Here is a 14,088-nt window from a genome sequence, read left to right as displayed (position 1 = left end):
GCGAAACACTAGCTCTGGCCCTATGCTTACAGGTAGGAAATCAATTAAAAGTATTTTCCAAATTACAAAAGGGCTGTCTTTTTATGTAAAAGCTCTTCGTGCTGTTTGTTAATTACACTAAATACTTCATCTTTGAAGCATAGACCCCAAGGACATTCGAGTAACATGAATTCTAGAAACCAAGTGTAAGAAGCCCTAGCATACGCTTAGCTATCATATAATATGTTTTCACTTGACTTCAGTACAATCCTTTGATGTCTGAGGTTATTTGTAGAGCTGGTCAGCAACTAGCATTCCCAGTTCATGGAATTTGTTTTTGTTCCAAACTGGAATAAAACCTCCAATTTTGAAATTTCCTATGAAACAAAAAATTTTAGAAAAAACATTCAAGTCAATCAAAACATTGTTTCAATTTTTAACCTTTTTTATTTTCTTTTAACATTTTCATTTTTAAAAGTATTTTAATGTAAAAAGTGTGAGTCATTTTGAAACAAAAAACTAAATTGATTTATATGGTGAAAACATTCCATTCTGACCCACCGAAATGCTTTTAATTTTTTTTCTAAAAAATTGTCAAAATTTGCTGCAGAATGTTTCAATTTCAAGGAATCAGCATTTTCCAGGGGAAAAGCATTCCGTCAGACAATTTTCAACCAGGTCTAGTTGTCTGAGTTCTTATCCACCCACACATACAAACCCCTGCCTCCAAAAAATTAAAATAATTATTTGGTGGTTGCACCTATTAGACATTTTTCACAATAATTGAATTTTAATAAACTGGGTGTGTTGAAAGCGACTGTCATAAAAATTGTTGACTAGATCATGGAACACACACGAACAACAATCTCAAATATGATCCAAGTCCATTGTTTTTAAGTAATTAGTTTAAATTATTGTATAAAGTTTCAGTGCAATAAAATCACATATTTAATCTAATTTCTCTCACTTGTGGCTTTCATAATAAAGTAAATATGAACGAAGAATACCTTTTTAAACCTTTCTTCAATCAAAAAGAGAAAAAATGCTGTCTCTAGCTATTGGATTGCTATTGGAAGCTATGTCTACACTTAAAATGCTACAACAGCTAGCTGCCCCGCTGTAGCGTTTCAGCGTAGACGCTTACTACAGCGATGGGAGGGGTACTCCTAGAGGTAAGATTCAGCCCACTTCCTCCTTTATCCCTCTTTGCCCTACCCTCTCAATGCTCTTTTCACTCACCTGCTGAAGGAGTATTGTGTCCACAGCCCCTGCTCTCTCACTGAGCCTGAGACATGGTGTGGGAATCCCGAAAATGCTTTGGACACTAAATGTGGCCTAATTGCCAAAGCGCGTGGCTCTTTCAGTTGCCATTAACATCACAGGGAGCTGAAGATGCTCGGCAGTTTTGGAAATCAGGTCCAATTTGTTTAGGAGCTTTGGGTATGTATTTTTGCAAACCCTGACCATAGGCAAAATGGAACTGAGCTAGGTGAAGATACTTTGTGAGGAACAGAAAAATGTGGAAAATAATGCCTACATACAACTGCTTGAACAGAAAAACCAAGAAAAATAGGTCATCCTTACGGAGCTAATGATTATATTCTGAAGTTAATTCCAGCATATACACTGAGACACTTCAGCCTTATTGCAGGCTAACTCACTCCCAGAAGTGAGGAGGCTTATTCACAGGCCTGAATTGCCAGGCACCTACAGCCAGTTCAGGCTGATGTGGGTGGTGAATTAACCCTGTCCCACTCATAAAAAAACACCACCATTGTATAGATACACACTCCCCAGCCCCTGTCCCAGATCTGTAATAGCTAAGCCACCTTACCTGACAGATGCTACATCTGTATCATCCAAATGACTTTTACCTAGTTTATCTGCACACCATCCTCACAGGAAAGAACAATAAATCAGAGCATGCAGTCATCCTCTCACTTGAGGCACCCCAGCTGCATGAACTCCACAAACTTCTCTGGAAACTTTCTCACTGGGGTGAATATTTAAAAAAATTCGGAGCAAATTTTGTAAGCTGAAAAAAATTCATTACCTGCTACATGGAATGACCCATCTCTCACTTTATAAATATACCTGAGTTTACAAACTCCATAAATAGGTTTTCATTTCTTTTTAATCAACATACAAGCCTAGTTTTGTGCTAAGATGTACCTAACTGGGTGTCATTTTAAGATCTCCTTGTCCACTGTTGGCTATTATTGGACTTAAATTGAAAAGACCAAATGTTCTTGGATACAGGACTCCTGGGTTAGATACCCTGCTTTACCACAGACTCCATGATCTTGGGCAGGTCACTTAAGCCGAAATTTGGCTCTAATTTCTCTATCTCAGTTTCCATTTTTGGAAAATGGGCATCAACTGATGCTTTGATACTTAATCAATTAATACCTGAAAAAGCTCTTTAAAATCCTCTGAAAAAAGCTCTCATACAATCACTTAATCAAGTCCTAATGTAAAAGCATGTGGTCTTAGTTTAAGAATATCGCCTTTTCCCTGTGTGCCATGCACCAGTCTGCTGCTGCACTTCATTGATTCTATGTGCACAAAGGCCCCAATCCTGCAAATACTTAAGCACATGCATTAATTTAATCAATAAGACAACCTGTGTGCTTAAATTTAAGCACCTTTGTAAATGTTTGCAGTATTAGGGTTTGAGACTGTATAAGTCGAGATGAAAGTGTTAAGGCATTTACAGCAACAAATTCTGATCTATAAAGATCTGAAGACTTTTTTTTTTAACTAGCTACTGCCAGCTCCAGGAATTTTTCATTCATTCTTCACTGTGTATTAACTACATGCAAAACAGTGCTGCAAATCTAAGTACCCTGGGGAACAGCTAGTCTGTGTGTGTTAGATTAGATGAAACCAAAAAAGTCTCATTCAGTAGAGAGGAAGATATATTCTGTGAAGGGTTCATTTTAAAATACTTTTTCTCACTTTTTTTAAACGAGACTTTATGTGTTTTTCAAAGGGGAATTTAAAATTCCCTATATTTTATTGTTCATAATTCTGCTGCATTCAAAATACACCCATATGAGACATAGCTTTGCTTGTACCATTTATATGTAGAGTTGCAATATAAATAATAACTTATACACTGTTGAGATCCACAGGCAGCATGAATATAACATTTAAGACCTTGATTCAGTGAGAGACCTGTCCCTGTTTAAAAGAGGCTGACAGGCTGCTTCTGGGGAGGGGAGGGAAGTGAAATGAGCCCTGCCCTGGCCTGCAGCCAGATTCCAACTACAGGTTAAAGCATTCCTCTCTTCTGAAATTATGGGGCAATATAAAGAACCTGAGCACACTTGGGAACATCAACATGCTGTTCTAAGGATTCCTGCTATCTTGGTGCTAATAAACATCCTCAGAAGAGAGTTTTCACCCTCACATTTACAAGGAAGAACTGGGACAACTGCTAACTGTAAGTAGTAAGGTACTTTATAGCTTTTCTGCATCTTTTGTGATCAGGATTGCAGTGGGGAAGCTAAAGATGAACCCACTATATTTGGACCTAGTTAGACATAATCCTGAGCATATTTACATTGATCATATACAAGTCTTGAGTGAATCTCTCAAAATAGCCTCTACAAATTGAGAAGAACAGAAAGAGGGATGTAACTGATAATGAAAACAAATTTCTGACTGGGATCTCCATATAGCACTTAAAATGCAGTGAGCATTTTCTAACACTGTCTGATGGTGATGAATGCACTGATGCCAAAAGTGGTTTTAAAAAGAGATTTTATGTAATATCCTGCTTGTGAAAGGAAGTTCCTTGAGGAACTGTTGCCCTTTTTGATCCAAGCAGCTAGTCAGAGTTTGGGGCTCTGAGGATGTTCCAACTGGGAGTAGAAATTGAGCAGCTGGGCAGTTCCTTAGCTGTAGCCTCCCCATGCAGAGCTGATCACACCATCTGTATGTACTGCAGCTGGGTGTGTCTCTACCTGTATGTGTGCTGAAGCCTGAGAGAGGGCTTGGCAGGCTGGTCACAGCAGTGCAGTATAAAGGGAACCCAAGCTGGTGACTCAGGGGAGCTCAGTGGTACCCCAGTTCCAGGTGGCACCCCAGGGGTAACCAATCTCACACACAACCTGCTCACAATACCCAGTTGAATTCCCACCCACCTGGTGCTAGCTTCTGGGCTTACTCTATTAAGCTTTGTTTGACGTGTGGCCACTTACAACTGACTTAAGGAGGACTCATTCACTCATCAGCTTAAAGAGGTTTTAACTTGTAACACCACCTCAAACCTCAGCTTTGTCGATCATCCCAATGAGGCCTAAAGTGGTGAAACATGATAACCCATCCCAAATAGAAAGAAAATAAATAATTTAACAAATTACAGCTGATACAAACTTAACTATTTACATATGTACAGTGTCTTTCTCTCAGGGTAGTTTCACACTATCAACATTAAAAAAATTATTCTTTGGGGCTTTTCTCTCCCTGGCTTTCCTTTCAGTGTTCTCCTGAGGCATGTCTATTGTTTCTGTGGAACTTGTTGGCTGTGACAGTTCCTGTCCATTCTGGTCAAGTGAGGGACTGGTTACTGTCACAACTTTCCCAGCATCAGTATCCACAGTCACATGCTCAGATTTGGAGGGCAGCCATGCTGAAATCCCTCCTCCGCTGATATCGCCTTACTTGGTCCTTATGGATAACTTTTTGTCCTGTGACAAAACAGCTGTATCCTGTGCACCTCTTTGTTTTTACTATTGTATAAGGTTCCTCCCCAGGTTTATTCAGCTTAGAGATTCTACTCTTCCTCCACCTAGTATTGTGTCTGTTTCCCCCATATTTGGAAGGGAGGATTAAGTTTGCTTTCAGGCCAGACTTAGGGATGGTCTACAGTAGAGAATTAGATCAACCCAGTTATGTCACTTAATGGTGTGAAACCCACCTGAGCAAAATAGTTAAGCCAGCCTAAGTCCCTGTGTAGACAGCACTAGGTCTGACTTAGCTACTGTTTCTTCAGAAGGTGAATTACTATGCCAAAGGGAAAAGTTTCAAGTGTAGACAAGCCCTAAGAGAAATAGACTTGTGTGTCACCTCTCTGTCTGGGCAGAATGAATAGAATTGTTAAGAAACTGGTTGAAACGGACCCAGATCAATAAGGGGTCCTGAGAGACCATGTATCTCCAATGACTCATGAATCATCTCTCAACAGTGGGAAGTGCTGGCCAGGGTGCTTGGGAACTCAGTATGGCCCTGCCTGGAAACAACTAATAGACATATCTAACAGGAAATAAAGTATGGGTTCTGGAAGAAGCTGTAGCTTTGACCAGGGCAGACTGGGAGGCTCCCAATAGGACTACGGAATAACTAGACTATGCCTGACAGGTGTATGTCTACCTGTTCTTAAATACCTCCAGTGATGAGATTCCACAATCTTCCTAGGCAATTTATTCCAGAGCTTAATTACCCTGACAGTTAAGAAGTTTTCTTGTCTGTTCTCAGGCTCTTCTGGATGGTCTCTCCCCCTACACCTGATCACCATACCCAGTCAAACCCCGCACCCAGATAGGGCTAGTTTCCCAGCCGACTCTATTAGGCTTTGTTTTAGGGGTGGCCCCTTATCTGTCTCTTTCAGTTGACTTAAATGGGAGAGACAAAGAAGATGAGGTAATATCTTTTATTGGCTCAACTTCTGTTGATGAGAGAGACGAGCTTTCGAGCTACACAGAGCTCTTCCTCTCTTAAATGGGAGACTTATTCACACATCAGTTTAAAGAGGTTTTAATTCAACCCATAACAAGATTTCACTGAAGTTATAAAGAACCAACTTGCTGCTGTGAAATGAGATTGTTTGAAATATGTGGTAGGTTTGAAACTAAGGGCAGGTCTACACTTAAAATGCTGCACCAATGCAGCTGTAATGCTGTAGTGCTTAAGTGAAGACACTCCTATGCCGACAGGAAAGCTTCTCCCATCAGTGCAGTTAATCCACCTCCCTGAGAGGCGGTAGCTATGTCAGCGGGAGAAGTTTTCCCATAGCGCTGTCTACAGGTGGAGCCTGGTAGGCGTAACTATAGTACTCAGGGATATGGATTTTTCACACCCCTGAGAGAGGTAGTTATACCTATAATAGCGTAGTGTAGACCTGGTCTAACAGATCACCCGGCATGATATAACAACCCAGCTTTCGGTCTGTCCTTGTGGTAGGCAAAGGGAAAAGAAGAGTTTTACCCTGTTTAAAGTTATAAGCAGTGGTGAGCTGGAGCCGGTTTGCACTGGTTCGCGTGAACCGGTTGTTAAATTTTGAAGCCGGTTTAGAACCAGTTATTAAAGGGGTGGGGAAGCTCAAGCAGGACGGACAGGATGTGGCCCACGGGACCGTCCTGTCCGTCCCGCCTGAGCTCTCGGCTGGGGAGGCTCCCATGTGAATTTTTACTGACCCGGCGACACTCCGAGACTTCGGCGGCGGGTCCTTCACTCGCTCTGGGTCTTCAGCAGCATTTCGGCGGTGGGTCCTTCAGTGCCGCTGAAGACCCAGAGGGACTGAACAACATGCCGCCGAAGACCCAGAGCAAGTGAAGGAACCGGTTCTTGAGTGTCTGGCAGCTCATCACTGGTTATAAGGTAGCTTATTTTCACTATGTACAAATCATGATAGTTCCCCTTTGGGGGGCAAGGGGACTATTTTCTTTTTCCTAATTTTACTTTAGGAGTTTGGGTGGTTTTCAGTTTTGTCTCTATAATATCAGCATACTTTCTCATGATATCCTGGGTGTAAAATCACCATCCAGAGCTTAGAATTTGCACTCTGTTACACCAATGTTACACTGTTGTAACTCCATGGATTCCAGTGACGTGACACTGGTGTTCAGTTGCTGTAACAGAGTGGAAAATCTGCCACATGATTTCCTGGATTTTAAATTTAAAAAAAGATCTTGCCAACCAAAGGCATGACAAGTAAACGAGTCAAAGATAGCAGTAGTTTGTAACTTAACCTACTACAGACCAGATTCTCAAATGCATTCTGGTCTCTTTGCGCCATTCTATAAGCGCTGACTATACTGCAATTGGAGGCGTGACTCCAGTTCACAGAAAGTATGTACTCACGTTCCTAGCCCACGCTGAAGCCAGAGCCACTGCATTTTCACTGCTATTTTTAGTGAACTAGCTAGATTAAATCTAGCACTGGTATGCTTATGCAAGCTCCATACCACACCTCTGCTTGCAATGTAGACCTACCCAGAGACAGCATACCCATTTTCTACATCGTGATTGGGAGGTGGCATGGCTGCAGCAATAACAGGGCAAGACCAACCCTGAATATCAGCGAGCCAGAGCAGATTCTGCAACATTCCCACCAAACCCCTCCAAGGTGACACTCGGCACAGCCTTTATTCATATCTCCGAGAATCATGAAGTGATGTAGAACACAGTTCTCCTCTCTCACTATTTTTACGCTGATGTAATTCAGCTGACTTCGATGGAGTTAGTCTGGATTTATATTTGGGTGAATGAGAGGAGAACCTTGCCTGTGACTTCTGGTGAGGTGAATAATCAAAACTAATGAAGTAGGTATTGATGCATGTAATGCAGAAGTCAATATTTACCTCAAGGGACAAGAAATCTTAGTAATGCAGCCTTCCTTAAAATGTTTATTTTTTGTAATTGATATTACTACAGTATTTGCATACTAAAATATAGAGAATACCATGCTCATGTTTCCAATTTTGTCCTTGAAAACTAGATAACTTTTAAAAACTTTCACTGTATATTCCCTGAAACAAGAACTCAAGATATGTTATTAGGCTACTTGTCTGTCCATGTCCTCACCACCATGTTCCCTTCGCCTTTCATTCTTAGGAAAATACACATTGTTATTGTGCAAGGGCAAGGAATTTTCCACTTTATAAACTCTAGCACGTTAAATGAGAATGCATTGCACCATTTTGTATTGGCTTTAATAATTTCAATTACAAATTTACAAGTGTCTCAGTAAGTTTGTTAGACACATTAGGGTTCACTATCAGGCTTGGTCTACACTAGCAACTTCTGTCGATATAACTACATTGCTCAGAGGTGTAGAAAATCCGGACCCCGAGCGACAGAATTATACTGATCTAATACCCAATGTAATAGCATTATATCAAGGGGAGGGCTTCTTAAGTGAATTACTTACACCCCCCAGGAGAAGCTCTCCCATCAGCGTAGGTAGCATCTTCACTAAAGCACTACAGCATTGCAGCTACATTGATGCAGCTACATTTGATGCAGCTGCATGGCTGCAGCCTTTTAAGTAGACAAGCCCTCAGACTGAAGGATGAATACAAGCAACTCCAATAATAAAAAGAGTTAATACTTAGCACCTACAGCTATCTAGCATGGCACATTTCCAAGCCCTTAAACATCTAATACATCTTAACTCCTTATTTCTAATGAGATTTATCTGTTTATTGATGTGAGAATAGACTCTGTTTCAACATATTGGCATACAGGGTGGATAAAAATCGATAATTTTTTTGTTTAAATTGGATTTTTTTTTATAAAATATTTTTTGAGGAAAAAACCTAGCTAAAGATAGTTTTAATTAAGATACATTATAGCTCAAAGGTATCTCATCATGGAATAGGGATTATAAATTCTAATTCTATAGTATGAGAAAATATATTTGTGTAATGTTTAAGAAACATTTTGTAAATGAGTTCCAATAGTTCATGGATTAGGGACCCAATCATATGGGGTTCAATAGGCTTCTGTATAGATTATTTAGGTTAATCTTTCTATCTACCCAATGGGACTCAGAGCTCAGTCTAGAAGATGCCATCAGAGATGCTTAGTTTTGCAGTTCTCAGACTGTGGATTTGTGTCTCCAGAGGTAACATGCTTGTTAACAGCAAAAATGTTTTTAAATAAATAATATATAGAGGTGAGAAATAACAGACCTCAACTCTATTGTCCCTCTGCAAATTTGTGTACACTGAGTCAATCCCTGACACCTCTCTAAAAGTACAAAGTTTCAGAAAGTTCAAAGAATAGAAGATTGTTAGGGGCAGAATAGATCTGGATAAGGAGAAGAAGTCTGGAGATAAATGTGAGAAGCGAGGGACATATGCTTGTCTTCTTAAAATATTATATGTTTGCTGTTGAAGAAAAAAATCCAGAATACTTAACATCGTTTTAGTAAAATAAAACAATTTAAATGTCTGTCTGGTGGTGGTCTCCTCCTAATACAGCATGGCAAGAAAATCCACCAAATATTAATGATTAACTTGTTGAACAGGAGATAGTTCACCTCCGAATGACTTCATAAATATCTGCTTCAATTACCTTTGGTAAATGAAATAACCAAACAATCATTCATTTTCTGATAAAGCTGTAAACTAATCTGAAAAGTTTTCAGAATAAATCACTGTTTAAAAATGTATAGTGTGTACCTTCTAAAAATGAAACCTACATCTAAGTTGTGAAAAATATGTATTAAGGTTATAACTACCAACAAGAATGCACTTTTATGTAGAAATTCATGATTAAATCGAGTCTTCCTGACTAATGATTTAAATCAAATCCACCCTGTTGGCATGACTTTATTCTTAATTTTTACACTGTGTGTGTGTGTGTGTGTGGTAGGGAAGAAGCATAATGAAAGTGCTTGTCAAAGAAGCTGGGTGGGTAACTGGAGATAAATAAGGTGCCCGAGGCTGACTTAATGTGCTCTAACTTGCAAGTGTAGACAAGGCCTCTGTTAGTGTCGCCTCAGAACAGGCACAGCACAAGCAACAATGCAAACCTCCTGTGCCTGCACCATAACCTGGAGAGACCACCCTAGAAGTAACGGAATTCGTGTAATCTCCTTGCCCATTCAGTTGTGTTGTATCAACCAGGCAAGGTACTAACAATCTTCAACAGGACTTTATTTTCAAAGTGGAAACCTCTTTACCAAGCTGCTGCTGCACCCTCTGTAGCTTTCTCCCAGCCTCTCAACTCCTCCCCTGTCCTTCCTGTTTCCGGTCCTTTCAGACTCCCAACAGCCAGTGCTCCCAATTCTAATAATTACAAGCAACATCTAAACACCACAAGTTGTCATTCTGCTGAGGCTGCAAAGGTGTCAAGTGCAGTGGTGAATTTTATAATGAGAACAGATGCTAACAGAAACTGGACAGAGATTCCCTAAACTCATTTGCACAGGCAGTCATTAGATTATAACAACTTTTAATTATTATTATTATTATTATTATTAACAGTAAATTTTCCACATAATGGAATAAAGTGATATATACAAGCAGTTTGGGACATTCTGTTATAGTCTTTTTGTCTTGATCACATATAAACTCATCCATTTTTTTTCTTGTATGCTATACTAATATTTATATAGGACATCAATATATGCAAATATTGTGAACCTTTTCAGGGTACAAAAGTTCCAATAAACTAATTTTTAAAATATTTTATAACTGATAAGCTGTTGGGCAACATTTGCAGAATGCCAGCATTTCTTTTCATTTCACATGAAATTTGTGATGAAAAAGAAAATGACTAACACTGAACATATCAATGAGCATTTATATTGGTTATTCTTTATACTGGGAAATTCTGCAACTAGTATTATGATTTATCTTTATGCCTTCTAAACAGGTTAGATAAAGAAAATCTTTGCAGTCATGAATGGAGTTTTGTAACATGAAACTTAGTGGAATTATCTGCATGCCAGATCTCTCTGAAGGAATTTTCAAAATGGTCTCTCAATCTGTAGACATGATACAAACCAGTGCTGATGGGGTACTGCCCCACTGGAACCAATCATCAGACTGCAGACTGAATGAACAAGCTGGACCTCATCTTAAAAGCACAAAGGCATTGGTGACCGGAGGTGGAGGCTACTTTGGATACAACCTGGGGTGTGCTCTCACCAAATTAGGAATCACTGTTGTTCTTTTTGATATACAAAAGCCTAAATGGGAAGTTCCTAATGGAGCCATATATTTCCAGGTATGGTAAAATTACATTTTAACAACAATCAAATTTAAATGAATTGTTCTACTCTTGTGTACAACAGCAAGTTGTCATCTCAGCAGTTTTCATGGAACACAGAACTGTCATAAGTCATGTCAAAGACCTCATTAGAAAATATGTGCAAGATTTTCAGCTGGTGTAAATCAGTGTAGTTCCATCAAAATTAATGGAACACGGCCAGTTTACACCATCTGAGGATCAGGCTGTCAGAATCCACTAAACAATTTTTTCCCACATTTTAATTAAAAAAAAAATTGCCGGGGGGTGTGTGTGTGTGTATAAGATATAGCTATATCTTAATATATATAATCTATGAACTAATCACGGAAGGGTGACACTCTCATCTAGTGGTTAGAGTAGCAGGTTAGAAGTTGGAATGCCTGGATGGTCTATTCCTGGCATTGGAACTGCCGTGTGATCTTGCGCAATTCACTTCACCACTCTGTGTGCCTACACTTTAAACTGCAAACTGGTCAGATCCAATATTATTTATCTGACTCATGGAGTATTGTGAAATGTGTTGACAACTTGAGGTGCAAGATATATTACTTTATTTGCTCTGATAGTAATCTGAGTCACATCTCACCACCCAGCCATAGAACTTTCATATTTTTTTGTTATCCATGTAGAGGGATATAATCTACCCTAAAACTTTGCAAGGAACTAGCATTGATGTCAATTAAATAGCAAACATCTAACAGAAACATGTTTAAAATAACCTGTTGGAGACCAGATTTTGTATGTTTTTAATAAACTGCAAAGCTGAGTTTATATCCATTATGAATATGGTAAAATTTAACACTCTTATCTCAGGGTGGCAACATTGCAAATCACTGAACCCTCCCTCTCAGACTTATTAGAATTGGTCCCTGATCCTGCAGCTCTTAGCCCTAGTCTACACTAGGAATTTAGGTCGAATTTAGCAGCATTAAATCGATGTAAAGCTGCACCCACCCACATGATGAAGCCCTTTTTAAGTAAAAAAAAAAAAAAAAAACTTAAAATCGATTTCCTTACTCCACCTCTGACAAGTGGATTAGCGCTTAAATCGGCCTTGCCAGGTCAAATTTGGGGTACAGTAGACACAATTAGACTGTATTGGCCTCCGGGAGCTATCCCACAGTGCTCCATTGTGACCGCTCTGGACAGCACTCTCAACTCAGATGCACTGGCCAGGTAGACCGGAAAAGGCCCGCGAACTTTTGAATTTCAATTTCCTCTTTGGCCAGCGTGGCAAGCTGCAGGTGACCATGCAGAGCTCATCAGCAGAGGTGAGCATGATGGAGTCCCAGAATCGCAAAAGAGCTCCAGCATGGACTGAACGGGAGGTACGGGATCTGATCGCTGTATGGGGAGAGGAATCCATGCTATCAGAACTCCGTTCCAGTTTTTGAAATGCCAAAACATTTGTCAAAATCTCCCAGGGCATGAAGGACAGAGGCCATAACAGGGACCCGAAGCAGTGCCGCATGAAACTTAAGGTGCTGAGGCAAGCCTACCAGAAAACCAGAGAGGCAAACAGCTGCTCCGGGTCAGAGCCCCAAACATGGCACTTCTATGATGAGCTGCATGCCATTTTAGAGGGTTCAGCCACCACTACCCCAGCCGTGTTGTTTGACTGCTTCAGTGGAGATGGAGGCAACACGGAAGCAGGTTTTGGGGTTGAGGAAGATAGCTCAAGCAAGCAGAGAAACTGGTTTTCCTGACAGCCAGGCACTGTTTCTCACCCTGGACCTGGAGCCAGTATCCCCGAACCCACCCAAGGCTGCCTCCTGGACCCAGCAGGCAGAGAAGGGACCTCCGGTGAGTGTTCCTTTTTAAAATACTATACATGGTTTAAAAGCAAGCAGGTGTAATGATTACTTTGCCCTGGCATTCGTGGCTCTCCTGGATGTACTCCCAGAGCCTTTGCAAAAGGTTTCTGGGGAGGGCAGCCTTATTGCGTCCTCCATGGTAGGACACTTTACCACTCCAGGCCAGTAGCACGTACTCAGGAATCATTGTACAACAAAGCACTGCAGTGTATGTTTGCTGGCGTTCAAACAACATCCGTTCTTTATCTCCCTGTTATCCTCAGGAGAGTGAGATATAATTCATGGTCACCTGGTTGAAATAGAGTGCTTTTCTTCAGGGGACACTCAGAGGAGCCCATTCCTGCTGGGCTGTTTGCCTGTGGCTGAACATAAAAGTTCCCCGCTGTTAGCCCTGGGGAGGGGGAAGGGGTGAGGGGGGTTAGCCATGTGGTGGGGGGAGGCAAAATGCAACCTTGTAATGAAAGCACATGTGCTATGTATGTAATGTTAACAGCCAGGTTTACTGTGAAAGAGTGTACCCATTCTTCTATAAAAGGTGTCTTTTTTTTTTTTTTAAATACCACTGTCCCTTTTTTTTTTCTCCACCAACTGCATGTGTTTCAGTGATCACAGGATCTTCTCCTTCCCAGAGACTAGTGAAGATTAGAAAGAGAAAAAAATGCACTCGTGATGAAATGTTCTCTGAGCTCATGCTGTCCGTCCACACTGACAGAGCACAAACGAATGTGTGGAGGCAGACAATGTCAGATTGCAGGAAAGCACAAAATGACCGGGAGGAGAGGTGGCGGGCTGAAGAGAGTAAGTGGCAGGCTGAAGACAGGGCTGAAGCTCAAATGTGGTGGCAGCGTGATGAGAGGAGGCAGGATTCAATGCTGAGGCTGCTGGAGATCAAACCAATATGCTCCAGTGTATGGTGCAGCTGGAGCACAGACTGCCGCTACAGCCCCTGTGTAACCAACCACCCTCCTCCCCAGGTTCCATAGCCTCCTCACCCAGATGCCCAAGAATGTGGGGGGGCCCCTCCGGCCACCCAGCCACTCCGCCACAGAGGATTGCCCAAAAAACAGAAGGCTGGCATTCAATAAGTTTTAAAGTTGTAAACTTTTAAAGGCCTTGTCCTTCTCTCAACCACCCCTTCTGGGCTACCTTGGTAGTCATCCCCCTATTTGAGTGATGAATGAATAAAGAATGCATGAATGTGAAGCAACAATGACTTTATTGCCTCTGCAAGTGGTGATCGAAGGGTGGTGGGGTAGGTGGTTAGCTTACAGGGAAGTAGAGTGAACCAAGGAGTGGGGGGTTTCATCAG

General features: G+C 40.9%; 1 protein-coding gene across 1 annotated transcript in view; it reads left to right on the top strand.

Annotated features, from left to right (window-relative positions):
* Window positions 1-10,617: 10,617 nt before the first annotated feature.
* LOC125643304 (putative short-chain dehydrogenase/reductase family 42E member 2) overlaps window positions 10,618-14,088 on the top strand; it is a 29,505-nt gene continuing 26,034 nt past the window's right edge. Inside the window, 1 exon segment of the mRNA XM_048865690.2 lies at window positions 10,618-10,941. Coding sequence (XP_048721647.2) covers window positions 10,618-10,941 — 324 coding nt within the window.

The sequence above is a fragment of the Caretta caretta genome, chromosome 10 (assembly GCF_965140235.1).
Source record: "Caretta caretta isolate rCarCar2 chromosome 10, rCarCar1.hap1, whole genome shotgun sequence".
In the NCBI taxonomy this organism is placed as follows: Eukaryota; Metazoa; Chordata; order Testudines; family Cheloniidae; genus Caretta; species Caretta caretta.
The sequence above is the reverse complement of the archived record's forward strand: the minus strand, read 5'-3'. Positions and strand labels throughout refer to the sequence as shown.